General features: G+C 38.2%; 1 protein-coding gene across 2 annotated transcripts in view; it reads right to left on the minus strand.

Moving 5' to 3' along the window:
* Positions 1-1,675: 1,675 nt before the first annotated feature.
* USP9X (ubiquitin specific peptidase 9 X-linked) overlaps positions 1,676-27,414 on the minus strand; it is a 156,671-nt gene continuing 130,932 nt past the window's right edge. For both annotated transcript variants that reach the window (XM_081793514.1, XM_081793513.1), the window contains exons 33-45: positions 24,260-24,433; positions 21,218-21,359; positions 19,316-20,069; positions 18,575-18,698; positions 17,636-17,861; positions 16,972-17,101; positions 13,133-13,318; positions 12,436-12,656; positions 12,257-12,345; positions 8,584-8,740; positions 8,221-8,433; positions 7,789-7,884; positions 1,676-5,656 (exon numbers count right to left, since the gene is read on the minus strand). In XM_081793514.1, coding sequence (XP_081649640.1) covers positions 5,519-5,656; positions 7,789-7,884; positions 8,221-8,433; positions 8,584-8,740; positions 12,257-12,345; positions 12,436-12,656; positions 13,133-13,318; positions 16,972-17,101; positions 17,636-17,861; positions 18,575-18,698; positions 19,316-20,069; positions 21,218-21,359; positions 24,260-24,433 — 2,650 coding nt within the window. In that variant the 3' untranslated portion in view covers positions 1,676-5,518. The remainder of the gene's footprint in view (positions 5,657-7,788; positions 7,885-8,220; positions 8,434-8,583; positions 8,741-12,256; positions 12,346-12,435; positions 12,657-13,132; positions 13,319-16,971; positions 17,102-17,635; positions 17,862-18,574; positions 18,699-19,315; positions 20,070-21,217; positions 21,360-24,259; positions 24,434-27,414) is intronic.

Raw genomic sequence — 27,414 nt, forward strand, 5'->3', positions numbered from 1 at the left:
TTCTAAATTGCAAGGGTATACCCAAGGTCCTATCGGGTAAGGAATTACACGAGAACTTGACAGAAAGGCGGGCTACGTACAGCCAACGCTCGAACATGTTTCTAAATCCTTGTGCAAGCGAATCCCTCCAAAGGACTGCTGGAAACCCTTTCGGCATCCAAAACATCCATTTTGAGTATCTTAACATCAATACGCTTGAAAGGAAATAGAAAACGAATAGGATCCTTACTCTCTTGTGGGTGATTCTGACCACGCCTCACCTTTGGGGAGGAAGAGTCGGGAGGGCGGGGAGACCTGCTTGCTCCGCCTGTTCTAACACAGGGAGTGCTTTGACAGACACAGAAGGAAGCCCTTCTGGAAAGGCCGGAGACCACCGGTGGAGCCAAAAAGTCTTGACTGCGTCTTAACTATAGCGTGCCTGAAAAGAGAACTGGGGGCCAGAGAACTGCTTCTATAGGGCACTCCATTAATAGTCTGAGGACCCCTCAGAAGGTTCAGTTCCATCAGACTTTTTCTTCATAAACTTGCCAATTGGCCAGCTTTGTTACTCAGGACACACAAAAACGGGGATTCTGTGCTCTGCCAGGTTAATGGAAAAATAAGCCACACAACAGAAACTCAACACAATGAAAAACTTCTATTTCCAGATACTACAAAAAAAGTACTTGCTGTGGACTACTAAGAAATGGGATTCCCCACATTTTACTAGGCCTGAAAGTTGGCCCTTTCACTTACTGGTGCACCTTGGAAGATGGCGTCTTCGGCTGAAGTGTGGTACGTTCTTGCTAATGTTGATGGAGCACAAGAGGACCTCTGGTTTTCAGAGGACAGTTAAAAGCACTCCCACTGTGCTCCGTGGAGTCTTGTACATTTAAATGAAATACCTTTAAAATAAGTGATTTTTACATGGGTGTGAAACTTGTTCTATAGATGAAAGTTTGTGTGGCCGAAGGAATTTCCTGAGACTTTGTATCCCTAAAGAAAACGAGTTAGTAAAACCGCTTACATAATCCCCAGCTTTGAACTTTTGAGGCAGAGCGATCATAAAAACTTAACTGCCAATTTACCTACCTGTAAGATGTCAGGTTACAATGAAGCACTTCGGAACGTTGGTGGCTGTGCTCTACGTAGCTCAAAATACTTAAAATGCTAACGGTTTAATCCGAGGAGTGTTCCAAGTTGCACAACAGTAGTCTTCTGATTTTATTTTTCAGAAGTATATACAAATCTGGGCTAGGTCCCTGTCGCTAGTCTTTTTAGTACTCCAACTTGGAGGACACACCACAGGCTTCTATGGAAGCTCTAGTTCCTTGGAACATTGCAACAAAGGATCACTTTTCAGATACGAAAAAGAGCAGATGAAATTTGCTGGATAACGGAGTTTTCACTTCTAGAACTCCCCTCAAAACATGTGACCTGCTGCACTTCTGATACTTAAACGAACTTTGAAACACCAGAGGGTTTTTGCCAAGTCTTGGTTTTAGACTGAACTCTTAAGCCAGTAATTAGATCACAACTCGATTTTTGAACTTAGATGTGAATATACTGTGGATATACAAAATGAGGGCCAAAAGGGCCAAATTCCGCTATTTAAGCCCTTCCTTTTAACCTATCACACTTCTAATTTACCTCCATTTAGAGATCTTATTGTAATAAATAAAAGGAAAAACCGAAATTTAATTTATAAAGTTTTATTTTTGTATATGTGCTAAATCTTAGGAACTGTGGACAATCTTCAGTCAGTGTGTTGGCTTGTAAAAGGCTGAGAAGTGTGTGAATTTCCTTTGGGGAATCTGGATTTCAAAAAAAAAAAAATCACTCATTTGCAAGTTTAAAACATGGTGCACCTTTCCCCCTTTTTTTCTTACACCTACGTATTTGGAGGAAAAGCGCTACATTTCTGCAAATGTAAAATAATTGTTATAAATACAGTCGGCATCAAGTTCTTAATACATTTAGCACTTTTTGTAGTGATGTATCACACCCAAAATCTTATTTTCAAACACTAAACACTCATGTAGGTTCGGGACCAAGTTAGGTTGAGCACTACTATGAAACCAGTACTGAATGGGGTTTGTTTGTTTTTTCCCAGAAACACAAAAGTGGGGTGGGGTGGGAAGGATGTTGTTTCCTTTCTCTGCAAAATGTAGTACCTTCCAACTAGAGACCAAAATTGGGCACTTGTAATGAAAAGGCAATTTTCTTACCCAGTTAGAATTCTAAAGAAGGCAGGCTAGATCCAGCAAATTAACCACAAAATTCAGCAAAATAAGAGTTCATGGGGCAACAGAAGCTGGAGAAATACTAAGAAAAAAAAGTGCAAGAACGATTTTGTTGGAGTAGTCATCTGAATATTCACAGACCTTTGCTTTCATTTACAAACGTAATTTCAATAAAAAAGGCTCCTCAACTTTTTAACCACTACTAGGATTAAATACTTATCATTCACTAATAAAAGTTAATCATGAAAAAAATATAAAACATTTTAATTCTAAATTTGTATATAGAACAGCTAAAAGACACAAGGTTAGGAAATTATCAGAGAAAAAAATCAAGGAAAGACAAAAACCTCAAATGATTATTATTTCTGCCTCTACAATGCTGAGCATGAAAATTTGGTTGGTGGAGGGCTTAGAGCAGCAATATGGTTTTTACCAAGTTGTGCACGGAAATACTTAGATCCAACAGAGCAAAGCCCTCATTCACAGATGACCAAAAATATCTTCAGTCTTTACGTTCACAGATTCGACTGTCTTCTATGAAGTAATCATGCCATTTAGAATCCTGGGGGTACTTTGAAAGGAAGAGTAGTGATTCTGAAACAAACATTTAAAGTAGGAATTATATATATGGCTCAAGAAATCAGTTGAGGGAGAAGTAAATAATCTTTAGGCACTTTGAAGACTTGAAGTTTAAAATGTGCCATTTATGTTCAGAAAAAGACCTCAACGTCACCAATATGTTGCTCTTACAATAACATGCGCCTTAACACTTCCGCTTACATGTTAATGCTTAAGAAGTTAGAGAAAATAATTCGCACAAAAAGAAATCTCCCTGTTCACTTTCCCTGGATCCTGGTCACAACACGGACAGCTCTTCCTCGAATGGAGGGGAATAGGGATTCACAAGCCCTCACCTGGCACCAAGGAGAGATTGTGGTTTCAAAGCAACCAAGGTGGGATCCTCCCTCCAAGGAGAAAAATTCACAGCCTTTTCAAATGTCAAGTTTTTTGTGTCTAGGAAGTCAGTAAAGTTTTTAAATTAAGTGCATCACATACTTTGTTAAAGAGTGGGAAATGCAAAACCCACCTCTCATATGGTGAGATGGGTGTATTTAACGACAGCAACTTGTCCAAATAAGGTTAGCCTATTCTGCTTGTTCACTGTTAAGGAAGCCTGGAACTGAGCAACTTTTACATTAAAGCTACCACTTGGGAACTGCAAACAGTGTATAGGACTTTTGCTCAAACTTAACAAATCCAGATAGAATATATTTAAGGTGAAAAACAGGATCTATCTGGTGTTAAAATTTCCTAATTTTACAGAAAACTTTGAGGCATTGATGGAACTATGGAGTGCTGCAAATAAGATACCCAAAGCTTTATCTTAAATACCTGCCCCTTTTAATCACAAAATAAAGCAATTCTCATTTTTGTTTCTGCTTTGTTCAGTTCCAACTGTAGCCTTTTTGACAAAACATTTTCCTATTAACTGAATTGTAAAAAATACAACCAAGCTTGTGCTCATTAAATATACATGTATATAAAAAACATACAAAAAGTACAAGATTGATTAGGAAACTTTTACAGCGTCAACATCCTGTTTTCTCTAAATCTTTAGTAAAGGGCCAAAGGTTGAATCTTTCTGTGCACAAAAACTTAACGTGACTGAACTCCTGAATTCAGTGTCATGCCTAAGCATGCTATATGCACAGAATTTTAATATGCAGTCCTTCAAAAAAAACGAAACAAAAATGGACAAAAAAAAAAAAAAAGAAAAAAAAATTAAACAAAAAAAAACCAAAAACCCAAAAACAAAAACACACCACAGGACAAAAAGTTCTTCGTAAATCAAATTCTATTTGTGAATTCAGCAAAATAATTTCTATAAAATAAAACAGCAAAATATTTAAATAGAAGAGGGTGGACTGTATCTGAAGGGGTATTTGGTTTTTAGACAGGTTCCAAAAAGTACACACATTCAAGTTACCGATTCGCTTTTAAATACAGTATTAACTGATGAGTTTCTTATCTTTAATTAAATGTTTATGCTGCAATTATGATACCTCGATTAACTAACCAGTAGTTTCCTTTTTAATTAGACCCTGCTTCGAACATGGAAAGTTTTGGAATCATGGACAAGGAGCTAGGACAAGTCTTGCTTTCAAGTAAAACTGTGACTGAGCAGAAAACTCAGCCAGACGTCTTGGGGCAAGTGGTGCTCCAAGTACTGTGGGATTCTGGTGACTTCCGCTTCACTGGGGTCCAGCAGAAGGAAAGTTTTAGAAGATTCACCTAATAAGCTCTACCAAAGAAACGAAACAAGCACACCAAATACAGTCTTCTATTATGCTCCAAGCATCCTGGCATAGCAAATTTTTGCATATTTGTTTTAAATCTTTAAAAATTCCCATTACTCATAGATTTCTTTATCCCACCCAGAGATTGAACTGTCAAACATTAGACATAAGCGACCTATGTGTAACTGAAAACCGCCTGTTTAATCACGTCTCCCCTTGTTTTATATTTATAGTCTAGGTGTGAGAAGGAAAAGCTCTGAGCGATACAGCTGTCACACTGGGACAACCGCGGTCATTATGGTAATTTTTTCCTCACTGGCTACACTAACCTGGTGTGAAGCCATGCTAAATGTTACAGCTTAACTATAGCTTCAAAGTGATTAACCTAATGTCAGAATAAAAAGGCAATGAAAAAGATCTAGAAACAATGTTACATCACCAATTTTCCACATCAACCAAATAATTTAAAGGTTACCAGCCTTTCATTGCTCATAGTAAAACTGCCTCCAGTGGCAAAGAATTAACATGAAACTATTGGTGTGGTTGACATGGACGGGCTCTGGTTTGTTGTTGGTGGTGTATTTTTTGTTTTTTTTTTGTAAAGGAATAGATCCAACTGCCATGAGGCAGGCAACACTGGTTGCAGAGTGCAATGGGTAGAACAAGAAAATTAACTTTTGTAGTTTTTGTAGATCTGTGAGTCTCCTCAAGAAAAGTTTCTTGCTTAAGAATTAACAGTCAAACATTAATATACTATATACACCTTTGCCATTTACACATTAGCATCAGGCCATTTATTACAAAACACTATACACTTTCCACTGCAGGCGGGTTATATATGGACAGCAAATTTCTGCAGATAAGACAGTGAATAAACTCTCCACTTCATGTTGATTAGGAATAGTTTTTCTAGTTTTAAATATTAGCCAGACACAGAAAAAGGTTGGACTGTAAGGCCTGGGTGCACAGTCTTGATGGAACCAGTTAAGTATGTGCATTTCACTGATCCTTCGTCTGAGGTGGGGACACTTCTTCACTGCCTTCGTAATTTTCTTGTGCTCGCTGGCCAGTTCTCTGAGGGTTGTTCATGTGATGTGCTGCTGGGCCTGTATATGGCTGTCCGTGCACATGGTTATTCTGAGAGGGGAGAAGAGATCTACGTTAAGACTTTTTCACATATTAAACTTTCAGAATCATGGGCTGAAAACATTTCTTTTATTCCTGGGACTTACAAAAAGTCAATATGCTGGGCCTGATGGTGAGGGGAAAAAAATGGTTTGGAAGAGAAAAACCCAGGGCGCCCCTGGGTGGCTCAGTCAGTTAACTGGCCGACTTTGGCTGAGGTCACGATCTCACGGTTTGTTGGCACGACGAGCTCCAAGTCCGGCTCTGTGCTGACAGCTCGGAGCCTGGAGCCTGCTTCGGATTCTGTGTCTCCCTCACCCTCTGCCCCTCCCTCGCTTGTGCTCTCTCTCTCTCTCGAAAACGAGTAAACTTAAAAAAAAATTTTTTTTTTAACAAAAAAACACACACCACCTAAACTGCAACCCCCCGAGCCCCAAATAAAAGCAGTGTAGGTCTGTGTAAAGTTTCAGCTGAAGTGATTTTTAGTGCCCCAAATTACTCAGACCAAAGTCTGACAAAGAAATTATAGCCTATTTATTGTCAAAAAACATTTACAAAAAAAGATTTCTGAGCCAGAATACATCTATTCTGACTCTTCCAAGTACCTTGAAGCTTCTATAGGATAATGATGAATCTGGTCACAGGACATCTGCATTAGCAGCGACCTTGAACACAGAATGGTGTCACTAAAAACAAAACAAGGCTAAAGATCTGGATTAACCAAGCATGAGTAATACAGGAGCTTTCTCAGGGCTGAGGAAAGTAACTTTCTTCCTCGTGAATTTGGTTTTGTAACGTTTTAAACCCATGAACCCTCATTTTTCTGTACATTCCCACCAACCAAGAAGATTTTAGATCTTTCTAGAATTTGGATTACAAAAATAAATATTATGAATATGGATTTTCTAACTATTCCGTATGCTTCTGTTTCCAGCCTGAAATATAGTCCGAAAGTGTAAGTGGTTTCCAGACTAGCACCAAGCATCAATCACCTGGGGACATGTCAGAAATGTAGATTTTTCTGGTTCTACCCCAGAGCTAAAGGAATCAGAAGCTTGGGGTGGGGGCCCAGCAACCTGTGCTATAACAAGCCCAGCAGGGGATTTTGGTTTTTTTTTAAAGATTTTATTTTTTAAAAGCTTATTTATTTTGAGAGAGAGAGCAGAGCTAGTAGGGGAAGGGCAGAGAGACAGGAAGAGACAATCCCAAGTAGGGTCCCTGCTGCTAGTGCAGAGCTCCACAGCACAGGCCCCACATAGGGCTCAATGACCTTAAGACCTTGATATCATGACCTGAGCCGAAATCAAGGGTCAGACGCTCAACCTACTGAGCCACCCAGGCGCCCCACCTCTGACCAAGAGGGGAAATTTTTTTTTTTTTTTTTTTAACGTACTTATTTTGAGAAGGAGCAGAGAGAGTAGGGGACAAAGGATCTGAAGCAGGCTCTGTCCTGACAGCAGAGGCAGAAGAGAGCCCGATGTGGGGCTTGAACCCATGAATCACAAGATCATGACCTGGGCTGAAGTCAGACACTTAACTGGCGAGCAATCTAGGTCCTCCCAGGGGAAAAATTTTTGATGCTTGTTCAAGTTTGAGCATCACTGCCTCAAAAGATGTGAATTAGTCACATCTGGTTTTAGAAGGAAAAGTTCTCGTTTAGAAAATTTCATCATTTAAATGTTATTTATTTAGCTACTGATCTTATAGGAAATTTTATGGAAATCTGTCAAATCCTTGGTATTTTTTAAACAGTTGTTACTGTCATTGAAGTCTTGGCTAGGCTAAGTAACCAAGAACAATTTCCTTCATTGCCACATCTTAAATGTCTTTGGAATCCATTTGTAGACTCTAACAGGAAATGTCATGATCCCTTTTACTAAGTATCATTTTATGTGGACATCAATTGTCACACAGTTTTAGTAACATAGGAGTACAAAGAAGGGCACCTATTTGACCAGGAAAACACAACAAGGAGGAGCTGAAACACATCATACTGTGACCCTGTCCCAACGATTATTCTTTTGATCATGCCCTAAAGGTAGTCTAGTCTTTACTCCTTTGCAGTCACAACAAAAAATTTAGTCATCCTTTAAAGCATAAAAGTAGGTTCTAGGGATGAAAACAAAAACCGGCCCCCCATTTACCTGTTGATACTGAGATCCAGGTGAGTGGGGGTACAACGGGGCATCTTCAGGTGGAGGCGACTCATGCTCATCAGGGGCATCTTGGTCATCCGGCTCCTAATTTTAAATATTTAAAGATAAAAATAAACTTGAATCTGCCTACATAATTGGTTTTTTTCTAGTTGAAATAAACACTTAACCTACAAAACGGACTCACAACTTTCCTTTTACTGAAGAGCAACAAATGTAAAGCAGATGAATAAACCTGATTTGGATTCTCTCAGACTACATTTCAGGCAATTTCAGAAATTTCTCTAGAAGGCGGCTCCCTCATTAACTGAAGACTACACTGGCCTATAAAGGAAAAAAATTGCTTTCTTTCATTTCTATCTGCTATACACTTGTGGCTCTTTTTTCTTTCTTTCGTTTTTTGTTTGTTTTTTTTTTTTTTACCTCCTCTGGACAGAGTTCACAAGCTTTTGCAAGTGTCATCCTGGCACTATGTGATCTCTCCAAGAAATAACCATTTGATGTTTCATTGCTTTGCACTGGAGGAGACCAGTTGTTGTAAGTGTATTGAGGATTGCCAGTATATGGTCGTCTTTCAAGTTCATCCCCAAGCCATTCCACTGCCCAGGTCCACTTTCTCTTAAGATCTCCGTTGCCCTTCAAAAGAAAATAAAGCCGTGTATGTAAAAGGCTCTGGAATATTTCTCAAAGTTAAAATAACTCCAAATTCCCACTATTCCTTTTTTTAAAAATGGAATCCCTAACTTGGATTCCAATTTCTACAAAACTGTAAGAAAAAACCCTCACCTGCAGAATCTGGTAAGCAACAGGACAATTGCTAAAAAGAGCTACCATACATTTTATACACTGGTATGCTCTTTTTTGATAGTGATTCTTCGAGCGCTGGATTGTGTCAAACAGCCCATCTCGGTCATCTGGGATTCCTTTAAGTGCATTATGAATTCTGAAAAAGAACCAAATATAAAAACCTGGAAGATCAAACAGCAGCTAACATTCCTTGAATGTACTAATGCTAGACAGCAGGTCATTACTGTCAAACCCTTGAACAGAGGAGAAAAGGGGTACTGACAGGTTAAATGGCTTGCCCAAGATCAGGCAGCCACCTAGCAGTCTGTGCTCTTACCAACCTGTTACCAATCCAAAATGATTTTGTGATGTAATTCAAATACATTACTGGAAGTGAATTTAGGACACTAAGAGTAATACAAACTTAAAGTTAACAACTAATGTTATAACTGCTGTACCTAAGAGTTTGCTTCAAGTCAGTCCCTTTTATAAAGCTGCATTTCTTTAGGAAGTTAGAAATCAGTGACTGTGACACAGTGATATAATTTGGAAGTACAAAATGACCTTGAATTCTAATCATGAGGTGCTATACGACAAAGTAATTTTCACCAATACTACTACAATTTAGCTGATTTGCCAAAGATGGGTGATTTCATTTCAGTTTGTGCCAAGTCCCAAAAGAACAATATACAGTCAATGATTTCTTGTTCTCCCCCCTACCTCAATAAGCAACTTAAAAAAATTATAGCGGCAAAAAACCACCCTGTTTCTTTTGTGTTCAAAACCTCACCCACCAGTAAACAAAATGGGGTGTATAGACAAAATTAAGACATAGGCTACAACATGTTTGAGTCGTGAAGACATGAAGTAATGGGGAGTTATGGTTTAATGGGCACAGAGTTTCAGTTTGGGATGAGAAAGTTCTAGAGATGGATAGTGGTGATGGTAACACAGCATTATGAACAGAGTGAACGGCAATGAATTCTAACTTAAAAATGGTTAAAATGGTAAATCCTATGTTATGAATACTTTGCAGTTTAACTAAAAAAAAACAGTAAAATAAAAAATTTACCTTCCTGCAATTCTACTCTGAGAACTGAAAACAGAGGTTTAAAAAAAAAAACCACATATACAAATGTTCACCGTAGTATTCACAACAGCCAAAAGGTAGAAACTACCAAAAGTCTAACAATGGATGAATGAATAAACAGAGTGTGGTATATCCGTACAATGGAGTGTTATTTGGCCATAAAAAGGAATGAAGTACCGACAGATGCTCTAACACAGAAGACCTTGAAAACATTATGCCAAGTGAAAGAAACCAGACACAAAAGGACATTTTATAGGATTCCATTGATATGAAGCGCAAAGGCAAATCCAGAGACAGAAAGCAGGTTAGTCGTTACTGGGGGATGGGGGGGTAATAGGGAGTGACTGCTTAATTGCATATGAGGTTTCCTTTTGGAATGATAAAAATGTTTTGGAATTAGATAGTGGTAATGATTGTACAACACTGTGAATGTACTAAAACCCACTGAATTGTATACTTTAAACCAGTTAAAATGGTGAATTTAACCTCCATAAAGAAACACTACCTGTATAGTCAGGAATTACAAAAAAAACAAAAAACCTTACATAAACCATAAATTTTACTTAGGAGAATGTTTCCAAATAAAAACGCAAGTTTGGTTTTTGTTTCTGCATTACATGCATTCCTGAAATCTTTTGTTTGGAAATCATGACTTCAGCAATTTTGCAAGGTTTAATAATTTCAGACTAATCAATCATGTACAGGCTTCTTGCTGTTTAATCTGAAACACTTCAGTGTATACTGTTTTTGCCTTCAGTTTTTTCAAGTGATAATGAAGTATAAGGCATTATTTCTACCACATCACATCTTCTTGCCATTAGTATTAACTGCTTTCAAATACTGTTTTGATCAATATTATCTTTGCCTGCTTTATTCCCCAATGCCTGCTAGTGCCAGGCACATGGTAGACAGATACTCTGTAAATATTCATACACTGCTTACCGAATGAACTCAAAGCTCACTATGAGAAAATTATTTTCAAGCTTGGGCCAGTGATTCATAGTAACAATACCTTACTAATCTCATTACACAAAACTCAACTGTCCATATTTATTCCAGCACACGTGCCTTTCCCATTCCTGCTTGCTTCAATAACTCAAGAGAACTAAGATGTAACCAACTGTTTTAAAGCTATACATGCTTATAACATTTTTAAATGAAAAGAGTGAAAGATTCCATTAAAAACACCTTTTTTCAAAAAAAATAATAAGTTTATTTATTTTGAGAGAGAGATATAGCACAGTGGGGTAAGGGGCAGAGAGAAAGAGACAGAATCCCAAGCAGGCTCCATGCTGTCATTGCAGAGCCCAATGCGGCGCTTGAATTCATGAACCGTGAGATCATGACGTGAGCTAAAGTCAAGAGTCCAATGCCTAACCAACTGTGCCACCCGAGTGCCACCCTTAAAAACAATTCTTAAGAAAAATGTCAAATCCTAGAATCCTGTTGAGAAGGGTACTGGATAGTGCTCAAAATACACGGTTATAGTTTTGGAACTACTGATTTTTGTCTCCTGAAAACTGATTTTTGGTTTAAGGCTATTTTTACAAACAGTAATATGACTTGAATCTACGATGGTAATTTTGGAGATAATCTGGAAATATGGATTCATGAATTCTGGTATTTGCAATCCCCACTAAGACTCAAAATTGTAATTTCTCTTTAAGTGTTTTGTTATAGAACTTGTTTTCAAGTTGCTGTTTTAATTATTATATTGACAGATGGGAGGCGGTCCATTATATAGATTTTGAACTGTTTCTGTCAACTAATTCCATACTTCACCATCATCTGTATAATTCTTGGGATTAAAGAGAATACATTAAACTTTAGGACAGAAAGAACAAATGGAGGAATTCTGGAGAAAGCCTGAGGGGACAGTTATGCTGGATAACCTCAGTTAAAAAAAAAAAAAAGGAGGGGGCACCTCGGTGGCTCATTCGGTGGAGTGACCGACTCTTGGTTTCGGCTCAGGTCACGGTCTCACGGTTTCGCGCGTTTGAGCCCCATGTCGGGCTCTGCGCTGGCAGTGTGGAGCCTGCTTGGGATTCTCTCTGCCCCTCCCCTGCTCTCTTCTCTCAAAATAAGGAAATAAACTTAAAAAAAAAAAAGCACACTTTAAAAAAGGTTACGTATAGATTGGTTGACATGAACACAACCAGAGGCTTGCAGGAAGCCAACCCCACATTTCCCCCAGGAGCACTGGTTCAGCACTTCCCCATTCAGTGTTCACAGCAACTTTAGAAAATGTAACTACCATGAATAATGAGAACTCACTGTGCTTAACTTACCTAAGGACTATTTTTAGATAACCAAATGTTACCTTACCTCAGGTGACTAATTTTAAAAGAACCCTAGCATGTCATTAATGAAATTAAGATATTTACCAAAAGCTTATGCTAGTTTTACTTAATTAAAAAAAAATTTGACGGCTAGTGGTAAGCATGCAACACGGGCAACTCTTTATTCACTCTTAAGCTTTTAAGAGGACACATTTATTAGATCTCCAGGAGGTATTAAAAAAAAAGTGCCGATTGGCAATTTCAGTTAGTCTAAAAGTTGGGCAAGTAAAAAAGAGGATCAAACCTGTGAGTCTGCCAGGAGTCCTCAATCAGTAAGATTTGCAAAAGCAGATCCAAATAGGGCCGGAGTTCGTAAGTGTAGGAATATGCAACCTAAAATCAGGAAAGACACGGTGAAATAACTTGTTTAAAGGAATGACAAATGACAAATTATAGAGACGTATGAATGTTTATTTTCCTAACCTGCCAGAGAAGTTCACTGAGGACAGTAGATGAGAACTGAGGATTCTCCCAGCAGCAAAAACGAAGCAATTTGACAGTTTCCTCCGAGTTACTGCAGTCCTCGATGATTTTCTTCACATAACTTGTTCTCACAAATAAAATATCCGCCACATTCTGCTGAATTGGCATTATAGGTTGTGATAAATTAGGATCACCAAAAGGATTGGGAAGAGGAGGATTACCTAGAATACAGATTTGTCATCAATGAAAAACGAATAGGCTTCTCCACAATAATCCACAGGTTTCACCACAGAAAACAGCTTATGAATTTTGTATTTTCAAAAAGTAACATTTTAAATCAATATTCCTAAGTCCAATGAAACAATGAAGAAAGGAGTATCAGGCATTACAATAACCAGATAGACCAAGATGATAAGATGCAAACTTTAAATGCCAACACTGCCATTTTCCTATATAAAAAGTTAATTCGTAAACTACTTCATAAGGTATCAACCTCAGTAGCAAGTAGACAAAGAAAGATCCCCTTTAAACAGGTGAAAAAGGTATAGAACCCAAAATATTACAAAATATTCCAAAGCACAGATAGTCGGACTCTTGTTTTTATAAACATCTTCAGAATTAAAAGTAATTAACTGGGCACTACATATGGCCAGCAGTATTTAAAACCCAATGTAAAGAATGGGGCATTTGATTTTACCATTGATTGAAGACTGCATTCTTGAAGAGACATTGCAACAGCGGATCAGCTGTGACACTACCGAGTACAGTTTGCCTAATTCAGCATACTGATACTTGATTGGAGGACCTGGACCTTCATCTAAAGATACGAGCATAAAGGTAGCAGGTACATTCAATTTTAGAAGTTGTGTCTTCTCTGCCACACCTACAGTGAAAGACGAAGAAGCGGGAAGAATTACAAAAGAGAAAAGAATTCAGATGGTAAGGGCTTCGTAATAACAGTAGTTACATAAAATATTTTTTTGTAATTTTTATAACCACAAGACCACTCTTAGCACTCAGAGAATTATTTAACCAAACAGAAAAGCTATGTCACTTAATCGGATTTAAGTTTTAAGATGGTGAAATAAAGACCAGGACATTCCAGTCAAACCAGGCATAAAGAAAACGACCACCTTCTATGGCCTGAGCGTCTGGGGGGACTAACCTACAGTGCCATCCTCATCGTTAGGGAGGATGATGAAAACTAAGTGAGAAACAAGAATTCTTATGTAAACTGCCTCTCCAATTTCTTCCACAGCTAAGCTGCTTGAAAACCATGCCTAACTTTGGCTTCTTCCCCCTTTCTTGGAGCAAAGCTAAGGAATAGTTCTAAACTGTAACTACTTCCTCTCCTACTTGGATTCCTCTCACATTTTCTTTCAACCTCCTCTCCTCGGTCTCATTTGTGAGTCCTCCTTCCTCCGTCTCTGAAAAATCAATGCGCCTCAAAGTTCCCACATGAGGCTATCTTCTCCCTCTGTATGCTTATCCTGAATGATCAAACCCACTCTAATGGCTTCATGTTCCAGCTATTTTCACCCAGAGGATTCCAGAAGACTTACAGACAAATATCTTAAATATTCTACTGAATAATGAACATCACTATTTGGGTATCCAATAGGCTCAAACTCAATTTGCCCAAACTGAACGTTCACTCCCCTTATCCATGTCTTTCCGGTCCCCCCCCCCCCCCCCCCCCGCCATACATGGCCCCCACTAACTATTCAGTTGGAATCCTGGGCAAATTTTCAAAATATAACTTATTGTCAAATTGGTTTCCATATAACACCCAGTGCTCATCCCAACAAGTGCTCTCCTCAATGCCCAACACCCACCTTCCCTTCTCTCCCAGCCCCCATCAACCCTCAGTCCGTTCTCACTATCCAAAAGTCTCTTTATGGGTTGCCTCCCTCCCTCTCTGTAACTGTTTTTTCCCCCTTCCCCTCCCCCACGGTCTTCTGTTTGTCAAGATCCACGAGTGAAAACATGGTATCTGTCTTTCTCTTATTTCACTTAGCACAATACCCTCCAGTTCCATCCACGTTGCTGCAAATGCCCAGATTTCATTCTTTCTCATTGCCAAGTAGTATTCCATTGTATATATAAACCACATCTTCTTTATACACTTGCCAATTGATGGACATTAGGCTCTTTCCATAATTTGGCTATTATTGAAAGTGCTGCTAGAAACACTGGGGTACATGTGCCCCTATATGCATCAGCACTCCTATATCCCTTGGGTAAATTCCCAGCTGGCATCACTCTTAACATCTCTTCTGTGTTCCCCTCTCCTTAATATCCAATCACTGATTTCTACTGACTTTGCAAAGTACCAGAATCTGTCCACTTGGATCCCCCCCACTCCACTGTCTGTTCCCCAGTACAGGCCACAACGATCTTCTGCTATAGATCATTTTAACAATCTATAGTCTCATTTCCCTACAATCCATCCCACACTGTGGTCAGAATGATCTTTCTACAAGGTATGTCCTTTAAAAACTCTTACCATGGTTCATCAATGCCCTCAGGATGAAGTCCAGAATCCCTCACAAGGCTTGCCACAATATCCTGATCAGAGAATCCTGTCCAGTGCTCCTGCCATCGCCACCTTAGATCAATTCTAGACTGAATAACTTTCACTTCATCCAAACTGAGTTTATGCTAAGTCTCTGCATCTGCTGTTCACTCTGGATGGAAAACTCAGCAACCAATTCCCACATCAACTTCTCCATTAAGTCCCCTAAACTCCCCAAATCTGATCTGGTATCCCTGTGATATACTACCACAGCACTTTGTACTTTCCCTATTATAACCATTAACATACTTTATGTCAGTTATCTTTCTATTTGCTTCTATACCCCATTAGACAAGACACTTTTTTTTAATTGTCACATTCCAAAAGGTATAATGAATACAGGTGCACAATCCCTTATCTGAAATCCTGAGATTCAAAAAGCTCTTATCATAAATATAAACAAAATTATTTCATAAAGTTGGGTGCCAAAATGTGTTTGCTGGGAAAAGCTAGCCTGAAGTGACAAGAGGCTATTTCTAGTCTTCATTTATCCCCACGAATTAACACTATTCGTGTTTTACTGCAGAAATATTGTGTATGTTTATAAGCTGCTGTCTTGGATCCTGCTATAGGGATGTTACATAATGTGTGATATATATACCGCCTTACCTTTCTTAAATCTAAATAATTCTGAACCCAAAAGCATATGTGGTCTTAAGAATTTCATGTTAAAGTTTACGGATCTGTATTTGCTTTTAGCAGGGAAATTTTAATTACATTATGGACCAATGATGTATGGTTTGTGAATAGGCAATACCTAAAAAAGAGAGTTGAACAAAATAGGATTTTTGTGAATGCCTAAATTTGATATTTCATAGTTTGAAATGCAGATTGCACTTGCTTGTTTGTGTCATAAATACTCTCTCCCTTCTCAACTACAAATAACCAAGCATCTCTAGTATGGAGAGATAAAGGAAAAAACCAATTACAGAGACAAAAAGTGGAACGTTGCTTATATTAAAAGAGCCAGAGATCAACTGATGATCAGTAGGTTCACATACAAAACAAACATGGAATGACAGGGATGTTTGAGTATTTCTGGAACTTAATTTTGGATATATGTTTTTTTTTTTTCTTTTAAACTTTTAAAGAAGTTTTTTAAAAAATCACCTAAGTCTTTGAATCAGTTCCCAATCTGGCCAAATATTATCATCGCTAAGATTCTAAATGGAATGTCTCAATAAATCATTTGGGGATCAGTGCACTAACACTTGGTCGGTAAGAAATTTTTATAATTTTAGGGGCACCTGGCTGGCTCAGCCAGAAGAGCATCCGACTCTTGACCTCAACCATAGGAAATTTACCTCATACAAAGCCAATTAACAAACACCAAAATGTCAATGGAAGGATTTCTGAATATTCCTCATTATTCATTCGACATTTACTGAGGCTAGTGCGCAAAGTTTTGCAATCGAGTTGGGGAGAAACACCAAAATTTGAATACAATCAAAAACAACAGAGACTAAATATAAGATAGGATAACATACTTTTTAAGGTAAGTGTTATTGAATCACTGATCAGGTGATGTTAGAAAGGTTGCTTTGAAAAGAAAAGTCTTGTTAAACAGAGATAATAACATAAATAATAGGGTAACAGAATATTTATATTATCTCTAACTTTAATTTAGTTTACTTCAACAAAAACTTACGTACAGAGTAAGTCCTTTCCCCAAACCTGGGTGAATATTCACAACCCTCTGGGGACTTTTTGAAAAGGTGGATTCCTTGTGCTAGCTCTGAGAATTCTGATTCAGTTGGTGTGGGATGGGGCCTAGGAATCAGTATTTTCAAATCCAGACATTAAAAATATGACTAAGACATAGATCCTGACCTGTGTCTATTGCAGAGATACACATAAATAAAGTACAAAGTGAAAAGTGCAGTAAAGAAGGTTTCATTACGTGGCTTAAAAGACTCTGCCAGTTAATAGATTAAAACAATCATAAAAACTTAAATTCTTACCTAAATTGGCATACATTACAAACAGATTGAAATACTGCTGCAAATGACGCCCATGCTCTGAAACTTCCCTTCTCAAGAGATTTAGAACTGCCCTTAGTAGGTGATCGCTCAGGCTTAAGTTGTCATAAGCCTGTAAAGGATAAAACATTGGCTATTTTTCAGTGACAAGATATAGGTACAATGTACTTCTATTTGCATAAAAAAGGGATACACGTGCGCGTGCACTCACACACGTTGTGTTCACACAGTAAGTTCAATCCAGGCAGAAATTTCTGGAAGGAACAATCACACAAGAGACGATTAAAAAGGGATGCTTCTTAGGAAAGGGAATGAAGATCTGAGGTAGATTTCATTATAGAGCCTTCCATGCTGTTTTAATTTTTAATAAATTCAAGTCCGTTAAAAAAAAAAACAACTTTAGAAATAACCTACATAACAATATGTATAATTAAGCCACTGTATGTAACTGAATGAACAGTCAATAATAGCTATTCATTGCTGCGAAGTACCTTTAATGGAACTCCTAGACATCAGTGGTATGGTGTGTGTGCACACACATTTGTTAGGCAAACATATGAAACAGATGTACATATACTTGTGACTTCAACTTCCAGGAAAGAGATTTGTAAGCATTTAATCATTAGAAAGAAAACCCGGCAATTACCTGACTAGAAGGTCCAGGAGATGCGAAAGGTGAAGGACACGGCCCATCTTGCAAGGAAAAATGTGCAATAAAAACTATAAGTTTTGCAAATGCACCCCTCACTTCTGCACTAGGGCACTCCAGAAGATATTCAGAAAAGCGATTTGAAACATTAAAAAGGACATTGTGAGCAAACCAAAATCGTACATTCTTGCTGTGACGAAGGAGAATACACAATGCATCATACCTAAGACAAAACACAAAAATCTATGAATACCAATTCAATGACGTGTCTCATATATAGTACAGATTTGGGTCTTTATGAATCCAATAAAAATCAAAGACCTTCTTTTACTACTGGAGGGAGAGAACCAGCAATGGTTGCTTCCAGTACCAATATGAAAATGACAGAGGATTACTACATCTTGGTCTATTCTCACAAAGTGACAACACAGAGAAATGAAAGCTACAAATTCATTACCAAACCATTCCTAGGTTCGATGACAAAAACAATCCCTCCCCCAACCTTCCCTTGACATCTTACCACTAGATGAACACATAAAAATCATTAAATCGAGGTATTATAATGGCCTCTATACTTTCACAGTTTGTAATTTGGGAGACTCATTTTATTTATGTTTTTAATCTATGGCAGAATTTAATCCAGGGAAGCTAAAACTAGTAATTTCTTCATTAAATAGCTTAGACTTTCAAGTATCATCCTGTAATATTTTGTACAGGGATGTCAAAGATATGACACAAGAGAACATAAGCAAAAGCCAGCTTCTGAACAATAAAAAGGCCACATAATTATTTTAGTATGATTTCTCTCACTACTGCTACCAAGAGTTTTTGTATTCTGCATTCTAGATCTGAAACATTATCATGATTTGAAAAAAATAAAGCCATATATTAAAGAACCAAACTAAGTATAATAGGAATGAAAACCCAAAGTAATACCAATCACTGGCAGAGCCACGGACTATTTTCTTGGTGTGAAATCCTGTGGTAAAAAGGAACCTAGCAGCAAGCTGAATACTAATCATAGTGATTTCTTCTGCTTCAGGCAACAGGTGATCTTGCCCTATAAAAAAATGCAGATACGTTAAAAACAAACAAGCAAATTTCTATGTCTAAGCTCCATTTTCAAACAAGTCTGCATTTCCATTGATTTCCAGAAGTCTTAATTTTGCTAACCGCACCCCACCCGGCTACTTTTGAAATTCTTACTCCAGTAAAGGGTATTTCAAACTAATGCTGGAGTCAAAACCAAATTGGTATAATAAACAAAAGCTCCTCTCTTTCCAAATAGCAAGAAAATACATGCTGCTCAAAGGTAAGTCATCTGAAATATGGCGTTAAAGTAGCCCTAAGTAAAAATGCAAATGTGTCGACGCCTGTAGGAAATCCTGCAAGTAAATTAAGAGTTCTGCTTCATCACTAAGAAGGTAAATTCTTTTTTAAATAAAAGCTTACTTCTTAAAAATACTTATTTTTGAGAGAGTGCATATGTGCAAAACAGGGGGAGGGGCAGAGGACGAGACGGAGACACAGAATCTGAAGCAGGCTCCACCCTCTGAGCTGTCAGTGCAGAGCCCAACGCAGGGCTTGAACTGTGAGATCACGACCTGAGCCGAAGTCGGACGCCTAACTGACTGAGCCATTCGGGCACCCCTAAGAAGCTAAATTCTTGATGCTCACCTGGTGGAGGATTTAAGTAAACACCATTACATGTAAGGAGTTTTTTCATGAACTGAAAATATTCCAAACTGTACTGCATTCGGTTATGCATGAATTGCACGTTCTGCTTCCGCACACTTCTCTCAATGGCTGATGGCATGATAATTTGATGGGGTCTTGTGGTGATAGCGAGCTCGGATATGTATCTTATCAACTCATCATCCTGGTCTATGGTATCCAGTCGTTCGTAAAAAAGTATGTAAGCATTCCACCACCTTTTCTGGCGCCTGTATGACATGCGCTTCATCATGTGATCAAACACTTCTCCCATGTACTCTCCACCAAAACACTGGTTTTTCATTTCTTCGTCGTCGTCCATTTTACACTCTGTTACATCACCGTCATCAAATTTATACCAGCGATTTCTCTCGCCATCTCCACCATTCCTTTGAATGATATACGAATAATAATGTCCCCCACTTGCTTGACCACTGTGCACCAGCACACCCACGAGTCTGTATTTCGTGCTTCCTGCCGTCTCACTCTCAGACTGCTCATTCTGTTGTATCAGCTGACTCTCTGGGTTTACGTTATCTCCTTCCAGCTTTGCGACACCTGCAACTGTGTAAGGCTCCATGTCCAGCTCGCGAGGAAATTCAAAGTAATCATTGAACTTGATTGCACATTCTCTTTCCCAGTCATAGTCGAATCGTTTCAGTTGGATGGCAAGAACAGGAGGTAATTTTTTAATTAGCAAGCGCTTTACGGTATCAACCTAAAATAAACAGAGCAAGTTACTAGATGTTCTTTTATAATCCACTGCAAAAAAAAAAAAAAAAAAACCTAGAAAATTATAGCATTAAATTCTCTTTAAGACAAATCTGAGGTTATAAATGAAAACACATGCCAATGAATATAATCAAGGTGATTCTGTCACACTGGGTATTTCAAAAAATGCTAACACTAATATGGAAATAGCTGATGCCACTTGTTACAAATTGCAAACAGTAGTGAGGCAGACATTACTCACTGCCTGCCCGGCTTCTATATTGTCACTGCCATCTAATCATCGTTACTTGTTTGACACTTATTGTTATTCTAATGAAGGTGTGCTTTGTTTTGAGCCAACTGAAGAAATGTAATAGCAGCTAGTATTTCCTGGGCCATTAAGTGCCAGATAGTATGCTCAGTACTGCCTGAGCAGTAGCACGTTTAATCTTAACAGCCCACCAGACAGGAGCGACTGAATGGTAGTGGGAGAGTGGGGAGAGTGGGGAGGGGATCAGGAGCAGCACAGAGATGGTGTCACTTGCCTCAAGCCTCAGAGCGTGGGTGACAGGCAGTATGGTTTTACAGTTCTCGTCTCCACCTCTAGACTGTAATATCTCCTTAGGTGGTGTGCAAATGTCAAAACAATACAGGTGACTGGGACGTGAGAAAATTTGGGAGCCCAGAAAGATACACATTGTAAGTGCCCAGAGATAAAACTTTATTAGGTGGGCCTAAAAATCTCATGTGACCAAATTAATGAAGGTTTCAGTAAACTTCTTGGTCCTTACAATAACTAGGTATGATAGGAGAAATGTTTTCCCACCAGCTCTATAGCTTTGAGGGGTTCAATTGCAGTTTGGCTGGACATGGATGGAAAGAGTATGTGGAACTCCAAGAAGAGAATGTGGTATTAAACTATTATGATTTCTAATATGTTCACTCTCACCCATTTCCCTAGCCCTTCTGGCACTAATTTCTCTCAATCTTCTATCCCTGAAAAACCTTTATATCAGTTATCTTAACTACCTTCTGTTACCACTCTAACAAAGCAGGGTAGGGAATAAAGAGGGTGAACTCTGATGACAAAAGCAATCAACTTTCAAATCCATTAAAGGGAAACATAATTACTTTAAAAAACTGGGTAAGTCATACCTTTTTATTGCATTTTTCACAATGATATGCATTTGCACCTTCTAATAAATCTCCTTTGACATATTGTTCCAAAGAATCAAGAAGATTTTGGTGATTTCTGATGTCTACATTCAAAGTCGTAAAAGATTCTTCACACTCGTATCTAAAGGTATCATTTAAGAAATAATCAAAAAGGATTTCTTAGTTTTCTAAACATTTTTAGTTACAGACTTAATGAAAACTAAATTTGTGATACTTGTAACATGAAACCCGTAAGCCACAGAAAATTAGCAATAAATGACATGTTTTTGGGTCACTTATCCAGTGTTGGGCACCACATTAAGTTGTTTATACACTACCTATGCACCGGGTTCTTGGTCTTCATGACAAACCTGCACCATCTCCATTTCAGAGATGAAGGAACAGGGGTTCAGAAAGGTTAATCTGGTCAAGATGACTAGGCAAAACGGTTTTGAAGCCGGTCTGTCTAGCTTCACAGCTTAAAGTCTTTACAGTCTACTGGGCTGCTTCCACCGTCACCTGTTTAGGTGGTTAAATACATGCCAAGACCAAAGCATGAATTCATCAACATCTGGAAACATCGGGAAAGGTCAACTATCAGAGATAGAATCTCACCTTGTGGAAATTTTCTACTAAGGGGATTTTCAGATTTCTGAGGAGACACATTCCATAAATTCAGAACATGGGATGTGGGGAATACACTCTCAACCATCAAATTCATTCAACAAATATATTCAAAGTGCCTTTGATAAAAGTACTCTGGAATAGCCACTGTTGAAGACAGTCCCTTATATTTAGGGCTTTTCAGTTTAGTTAGGGGAAAAAAGGTAGACAAAGGTATTTTTAAGTGGCACAAATGGAATATGAAGTAGATATTAAGTGTACTGCTACTTATTATAATGAAGGAACAACCCATAAAAGAGAAAAAAGGAGTCAAAACTTATGACTTCACTTAAAAAGTAGGGCACTTGAAGATGAGAAGCCAGCAACATTTTTCTATAAAAAGTAAGGATTACAAGCTTTTCTTGGGCCATGAGGTCTCTGTGACTGTGCTGTTACAGGGAAAGAAGCCGGAGAGCAGGTAAAGAGATGGGTATGTTCCGATAACCCTTTATAAAAACAGATGCAAGGCTGGATTTGACCTATGGTGCACAATTTGTTAACCTGTGATCTACACAAATAATACTCTAAAACAGACAGACTTGGGATTCTTTACATAACCTTCTGGCATGTGCTAATAACAAAACTAGCTTAGTTGTGGAGCAGATATCTGAACTTTAGGGATCTTACCTATGATCGTGCTCTCTGGACATTTTCACTTAGCAAAGAAAAGCAATTAATTTCCAAATAACTTTGAAAACATAACAAAACCAAGTTTAAAACAAACCAAGAAGGACTGATTAGAATAAATGACCAAAAAGGTGGCTATTTTAAAAACAAAAGGTTAAAATGACAGTTTTATTGCCCACGTAATGCAAAAGGTCTTCCAAAAGGACCAAAAGTTGTCCAGGCTACATGAACAATACATGGGTCTTGTTCTGAGTGAACGGTTTAACCTCACAGAAACTTCTCATTACCTCTCCACCAATCATTTCCCTTTGACCAAAATTATGAAGCACTCCCACCAGCCATATACACACACAACACTATATATAATAATGTTTGGGCTTGTAGAAAACACTGTCTTACTGTGATATTTTGGTGAAAAGTGATATGAAAGCAACATTAATCAATAACATGCAAGAGAAGTTCTGAAGTAAAACTTCCATGTGACAGGGATAAACATGTACCTACAAGAGTGAACTATAACAGTCGTTTAACTATTTTCAGTAAGAGCCCTTAATTTCCCGTTTAAGTCAAAAACACAATTTGTTCAGTCAACTCTTGCTTTGTTTTCTACTGAAAACATACTTTAAGGATATTCACACCATAATCAATGCTGTTTTATTTTTTAATTTTAATTTTTTTTAATTTTTTTTTTTTGATGTTTATTTTATTTTTGAGAGAGACAGACACAGAATGCGAGTGGGTTGGGGCAGAGAGAGAGGGAGGCACAGAATCTGAAGCAGGCTGCAGGCTCTGAGCTGTCTGCACAGAGCCTGACGCGGGGCTCGAACTCATGAGCTGTGAGATCATGACCTGAGCTGAAGTTGGACGCTCAACCGACTGAGCCACCCAGGCGCCCCTATTTTTTAATTTTTAAATGTTTATTTATTTTGAGAGAGACAGAGCACAAGCAGGGGAGGGCCAGAGACAGAAACCCAAGCAGTTTCTGCACTGTCAGCACAGAGCCTGACTGATGTAGGGCTAGATGTCATGAACCATGAGATCATGATCTGAGCCAAAATCAAGAGTTGGACGCTTAACCAACTTATCCACCCAGGTACCCCACCATAATCAATGCTATTTTAAAAATTAGGGGTGTCTGAGTGGCTCAGTCGGTTAAAGTGTCCAACTTCAGCTCAGGTCATGATCTCACGGGCTGAGTTCCAGTCCTGCGTCGGGCTCTGTGCTGACAGCTCAGAGCCCGGACCCTGCTTCGGATTCTGTGTCTCGTCTCTCTCTGCCCCTCCCCCACTCACGCTCTCTTTCTCTCAAAAATAAACATTTAAAAATTTTTTAAAAAAATTAGTATTTCACTTACAGAGGAAATAGTACTCCATGCCTGTCATTTCCTAAGCTTACTTACTTTAATTCTAACATAAAGGGCAAATTTATAAGTAACACCTGTAGCTACATGCAAAATGTTATTTGATTTCCCCAGGAATGACCACACATAAATCAAAAGGAACCAAAAGTTATTTGACCAACCCAAACCAAAACGAAATCCCCAAAACAAGCAAACAAAGAACCAAAAACCTCCATGAAGCCACCACCACCACCACACACAAAATCGAAACCCACAATAGTGAGGTACCCACACTGTAATTCATCCAGTCTGAGGCATATAAATTGGTGGCATACTCCACTCTTGTACATAATCAAGGTTTTATTTTTGTTAGTAAATCAACAGTACAATTTAAATAGATAACCGGCACTTACCTATGTGGGCAGCCCTGGCAAATCTTCTGATCAGCAAAGGAACCTCCTAAGACTTTACTTAGCATAGCTGGATGTCCTAAGGCTTTCAAAGCTTCATCTAAACTATCCACCAATGAATTAAAAAATTCTAAAGCGTCATGCTGTTCGCGCAGATTAACAGGTTCACCCCAAAGCCTAAGAAATAAATGGAATAAAATATGTAACATGTCATACTCTAACAACATATGCAATCTTTTTTCAGGAGAAGAAAAGGGATACACCACAAATGACAATACATAAACACATTTTTCCCCCCTCAACTACAGAAGTAGAAAAAAAAATAAACGCTCTTTATGTATAGAGTGTAGTGAGAGAGAAACTGAGGCTCAGAGTGAAAGTGCACTCCAGTGCAAGAGGCGTCACTGTAAACTGCCAGTGTGGCTGACAGGTATGACAGGATCCAACAAAGCTGGCTGCTTCAGGTAACTTGGTGAGTGCATGCATTCTGATTCTACTTGAAGACAGCATGTGGTGGATCTCACTCTTAGGTAAAGGTTATAAATTACTATTTCTTTCATTTTGCTTAAATTTCATGTTATAGGTACAGTGCGGAGATTAATTTATTTTAAAAAAAATGTTTATTTTTGAGAGAGAGCATGAGAGAATGAGTGGGGGAGGGACCGGGGGGGGGGGGGGGGGGAACAGAGGATCCAAAGCAGGCTCTGAGCTGACAGCAGAGAGCCTGATGCAGGCCCTGAACTCACAAACTGTGAGATCATGACCTGAGCCAAAGTCTGACACCCAATTGACTGAGTCACCCAGGCACCCCTATTTAATCTTAATTAAACTGCTTTTTCCAAGTGAAAAGAGAAAGGTTTGACATGGTCTGAGTAATGAGTAAAGTATGCAAACCAATCTTGAGAAAACAAGTCTTCGACTGGGTGTTTCACAAAAATGAGACCAGACACTGCTAAAAACCTATACACTGCTGGAAAATATTAATGACATCTAATTTTTATTTACAGAGTGACATAGAGAATAGAAGTTTGAAAGCATTCTAAGAATTATGACAAATGTATTTTAAATATGGTAGAGGAACTGTCTTTTGATACAGTATTTGTAACATTTTTTCTACATAGTAAATCATCTTATTCCAATTATATTTAACACATTTGATACAGTTGAGTTTAAAATAAAAAAATCAATTTATTTCACCATTGGAAATGACACCAATCCATTGTACTTAATTTCAAATTATCACCGATTGTCCCCAAACTTTTAAACATGTAGTCAACCATTAATTACAAAAGGGAAAAGGTACTTTCGTAATGAATAGATCTAAGACAATTGATCAATTGGTGGTTAATATCACCAATAATCAGATAAACTGATACCATGTATCTCCCAATATAATGCCATAAGAAGCATTTAATACCACCTACTGTAGTTTTCTTGCCAAAAAACGTTTAACCTGAACCTAATTATGAGGAAATAATCACACAAATCAAAGTGAGAGACATTCTGCAAGACAACCGGTCTAAACTCTTCAAAAATTTCAGTGCCATAAAATCATGACAAGTTGGGGACATTATTTTAAAGAAAACTAAAGAGGTAATCACCTCTTGTGGTTCCTTCCAGGATACCAGTCTGGCATTGAAAAAAAAAAGTTACAAAGAATATTTTGGGGGAAATCAGAATACATAATGATGAGTATTAAGCATCATTTTTATTTTTTAAAAATATTTAAAGGTAGATAATTTATTTTCCTTTTTTTTTCTTCATAAGATCTACACCCAATGTGGCACTCAAATTCACAACCCAGAGATCAAGAGTCGCAGGCTCTACTGACTGAGCCAGTCAGGTACCCCATATTAGGCATTATTAAATCAGTATTAAATTTAATGATTGAATTCATTGAGTGTGATAATGGTATTATGTAGAAGTAGGAAAGTATTTTTTTTTAAATTTCTTAAAATGTTTATTTTTGAGAGAGAGAGACATAGTGTGAGCAGGGGAAGGGCACAGAGAGACAGAGGGAGACACGGTATCTGAAGCAAGCTCCAGGCTGAGCTGTCAGCAAAGAGCCCGATGAGGGGCCCAAACCCACAAACTGTGAGATCGTGACCTGAGCCAAAGTCGGACGCTTAATTGGCTGAGCCACCCAGGCACCCCAGGAAGTGTCTTTATTCTTGGCAGATACAATGAAGCACATGTATGTGTGTGACGGGATAAAGGATCATGCTTACAACTTACTATCAACTGGTTTAGAAGAACCAAAAACCCAAGTACAGTTGACACCAGGAACAATAAAGGTTTGAAGTAACGTGGACTTATACATGGATTTTTTTCACCATAAATAAAGTATAGTACTGTAAATGTATTTTCTCTTATGATTTTCATAATAATATTTTTTCTCCAGCATACCTGATTATAAGAATACAGTATATAATACACAGAACATACAAAATGTTAATTGTTTATGTTATCAGTAAAGGCTTCCAGTTATGGGGCATCAAAAGTTATATGCGGATTTTCAACTGTGAGGGGAACCAATGCTCCTAACCTCCACGTTGTTCAAGGGCTAACTGTATACACATAAGCAAGCATGGCAAAATGTTACCAGTTGCTAAATCTGGGTAGAGAATATAAAGATGGTCATTATACTACTTTGTCGCTTTTTCTGTTGGTTTCAAATTTCCAAAATAAAAAATTGGGCATGGGGTGGGGAATGTGATTAACCCCCATGTATGAGGAGTATATTACATGTTTAAAAAGAGAATAATCCAGAAGTGCTAGTCTAGATAAACTGGAAGTTCCACTAGTATAGGAAGTAATTTAGAAATCAAAATGCAAACGTATTAGAAGAGAGGGGTGCCTGCGTGGATCAGTTGGTTGAGCACCTGACTCGGGTCATGACCTCACCATTCATGACATGGAGATTTGCATCGGGCTCTGCATTGCCAGGGTGCAGCCTGTTTGGGATTCTCTCTCCCCATCTCTCAAAATAAACAAATACACACACACACAAACATATTATAAGAGAGAAAATGATTTATAACAATGATAAATTTTAAAATAGAAGCACGAAAAGTGTGAGAGTAATCTGGAAGAGGAAGAACAGAAATGCTAAAAGCCTTGTGGCAGAGATGGGACAGGCTGGGGAACGAAAAACCTGG

This window comes from Panthera onca, chromosome X (genome assembly GCF_046562875.1).
Source record: "Panthera onca isolate mPanOnc1 chromosome X, mPanOnc1 haplotype 2, whole genome shotgun sequence".
Classification (NCBI taxonomy): Eukaryota; Metazoa; Chordata; class Mammalia; order Carnivora; family Felidae; genus Panthera; species Panthera onca.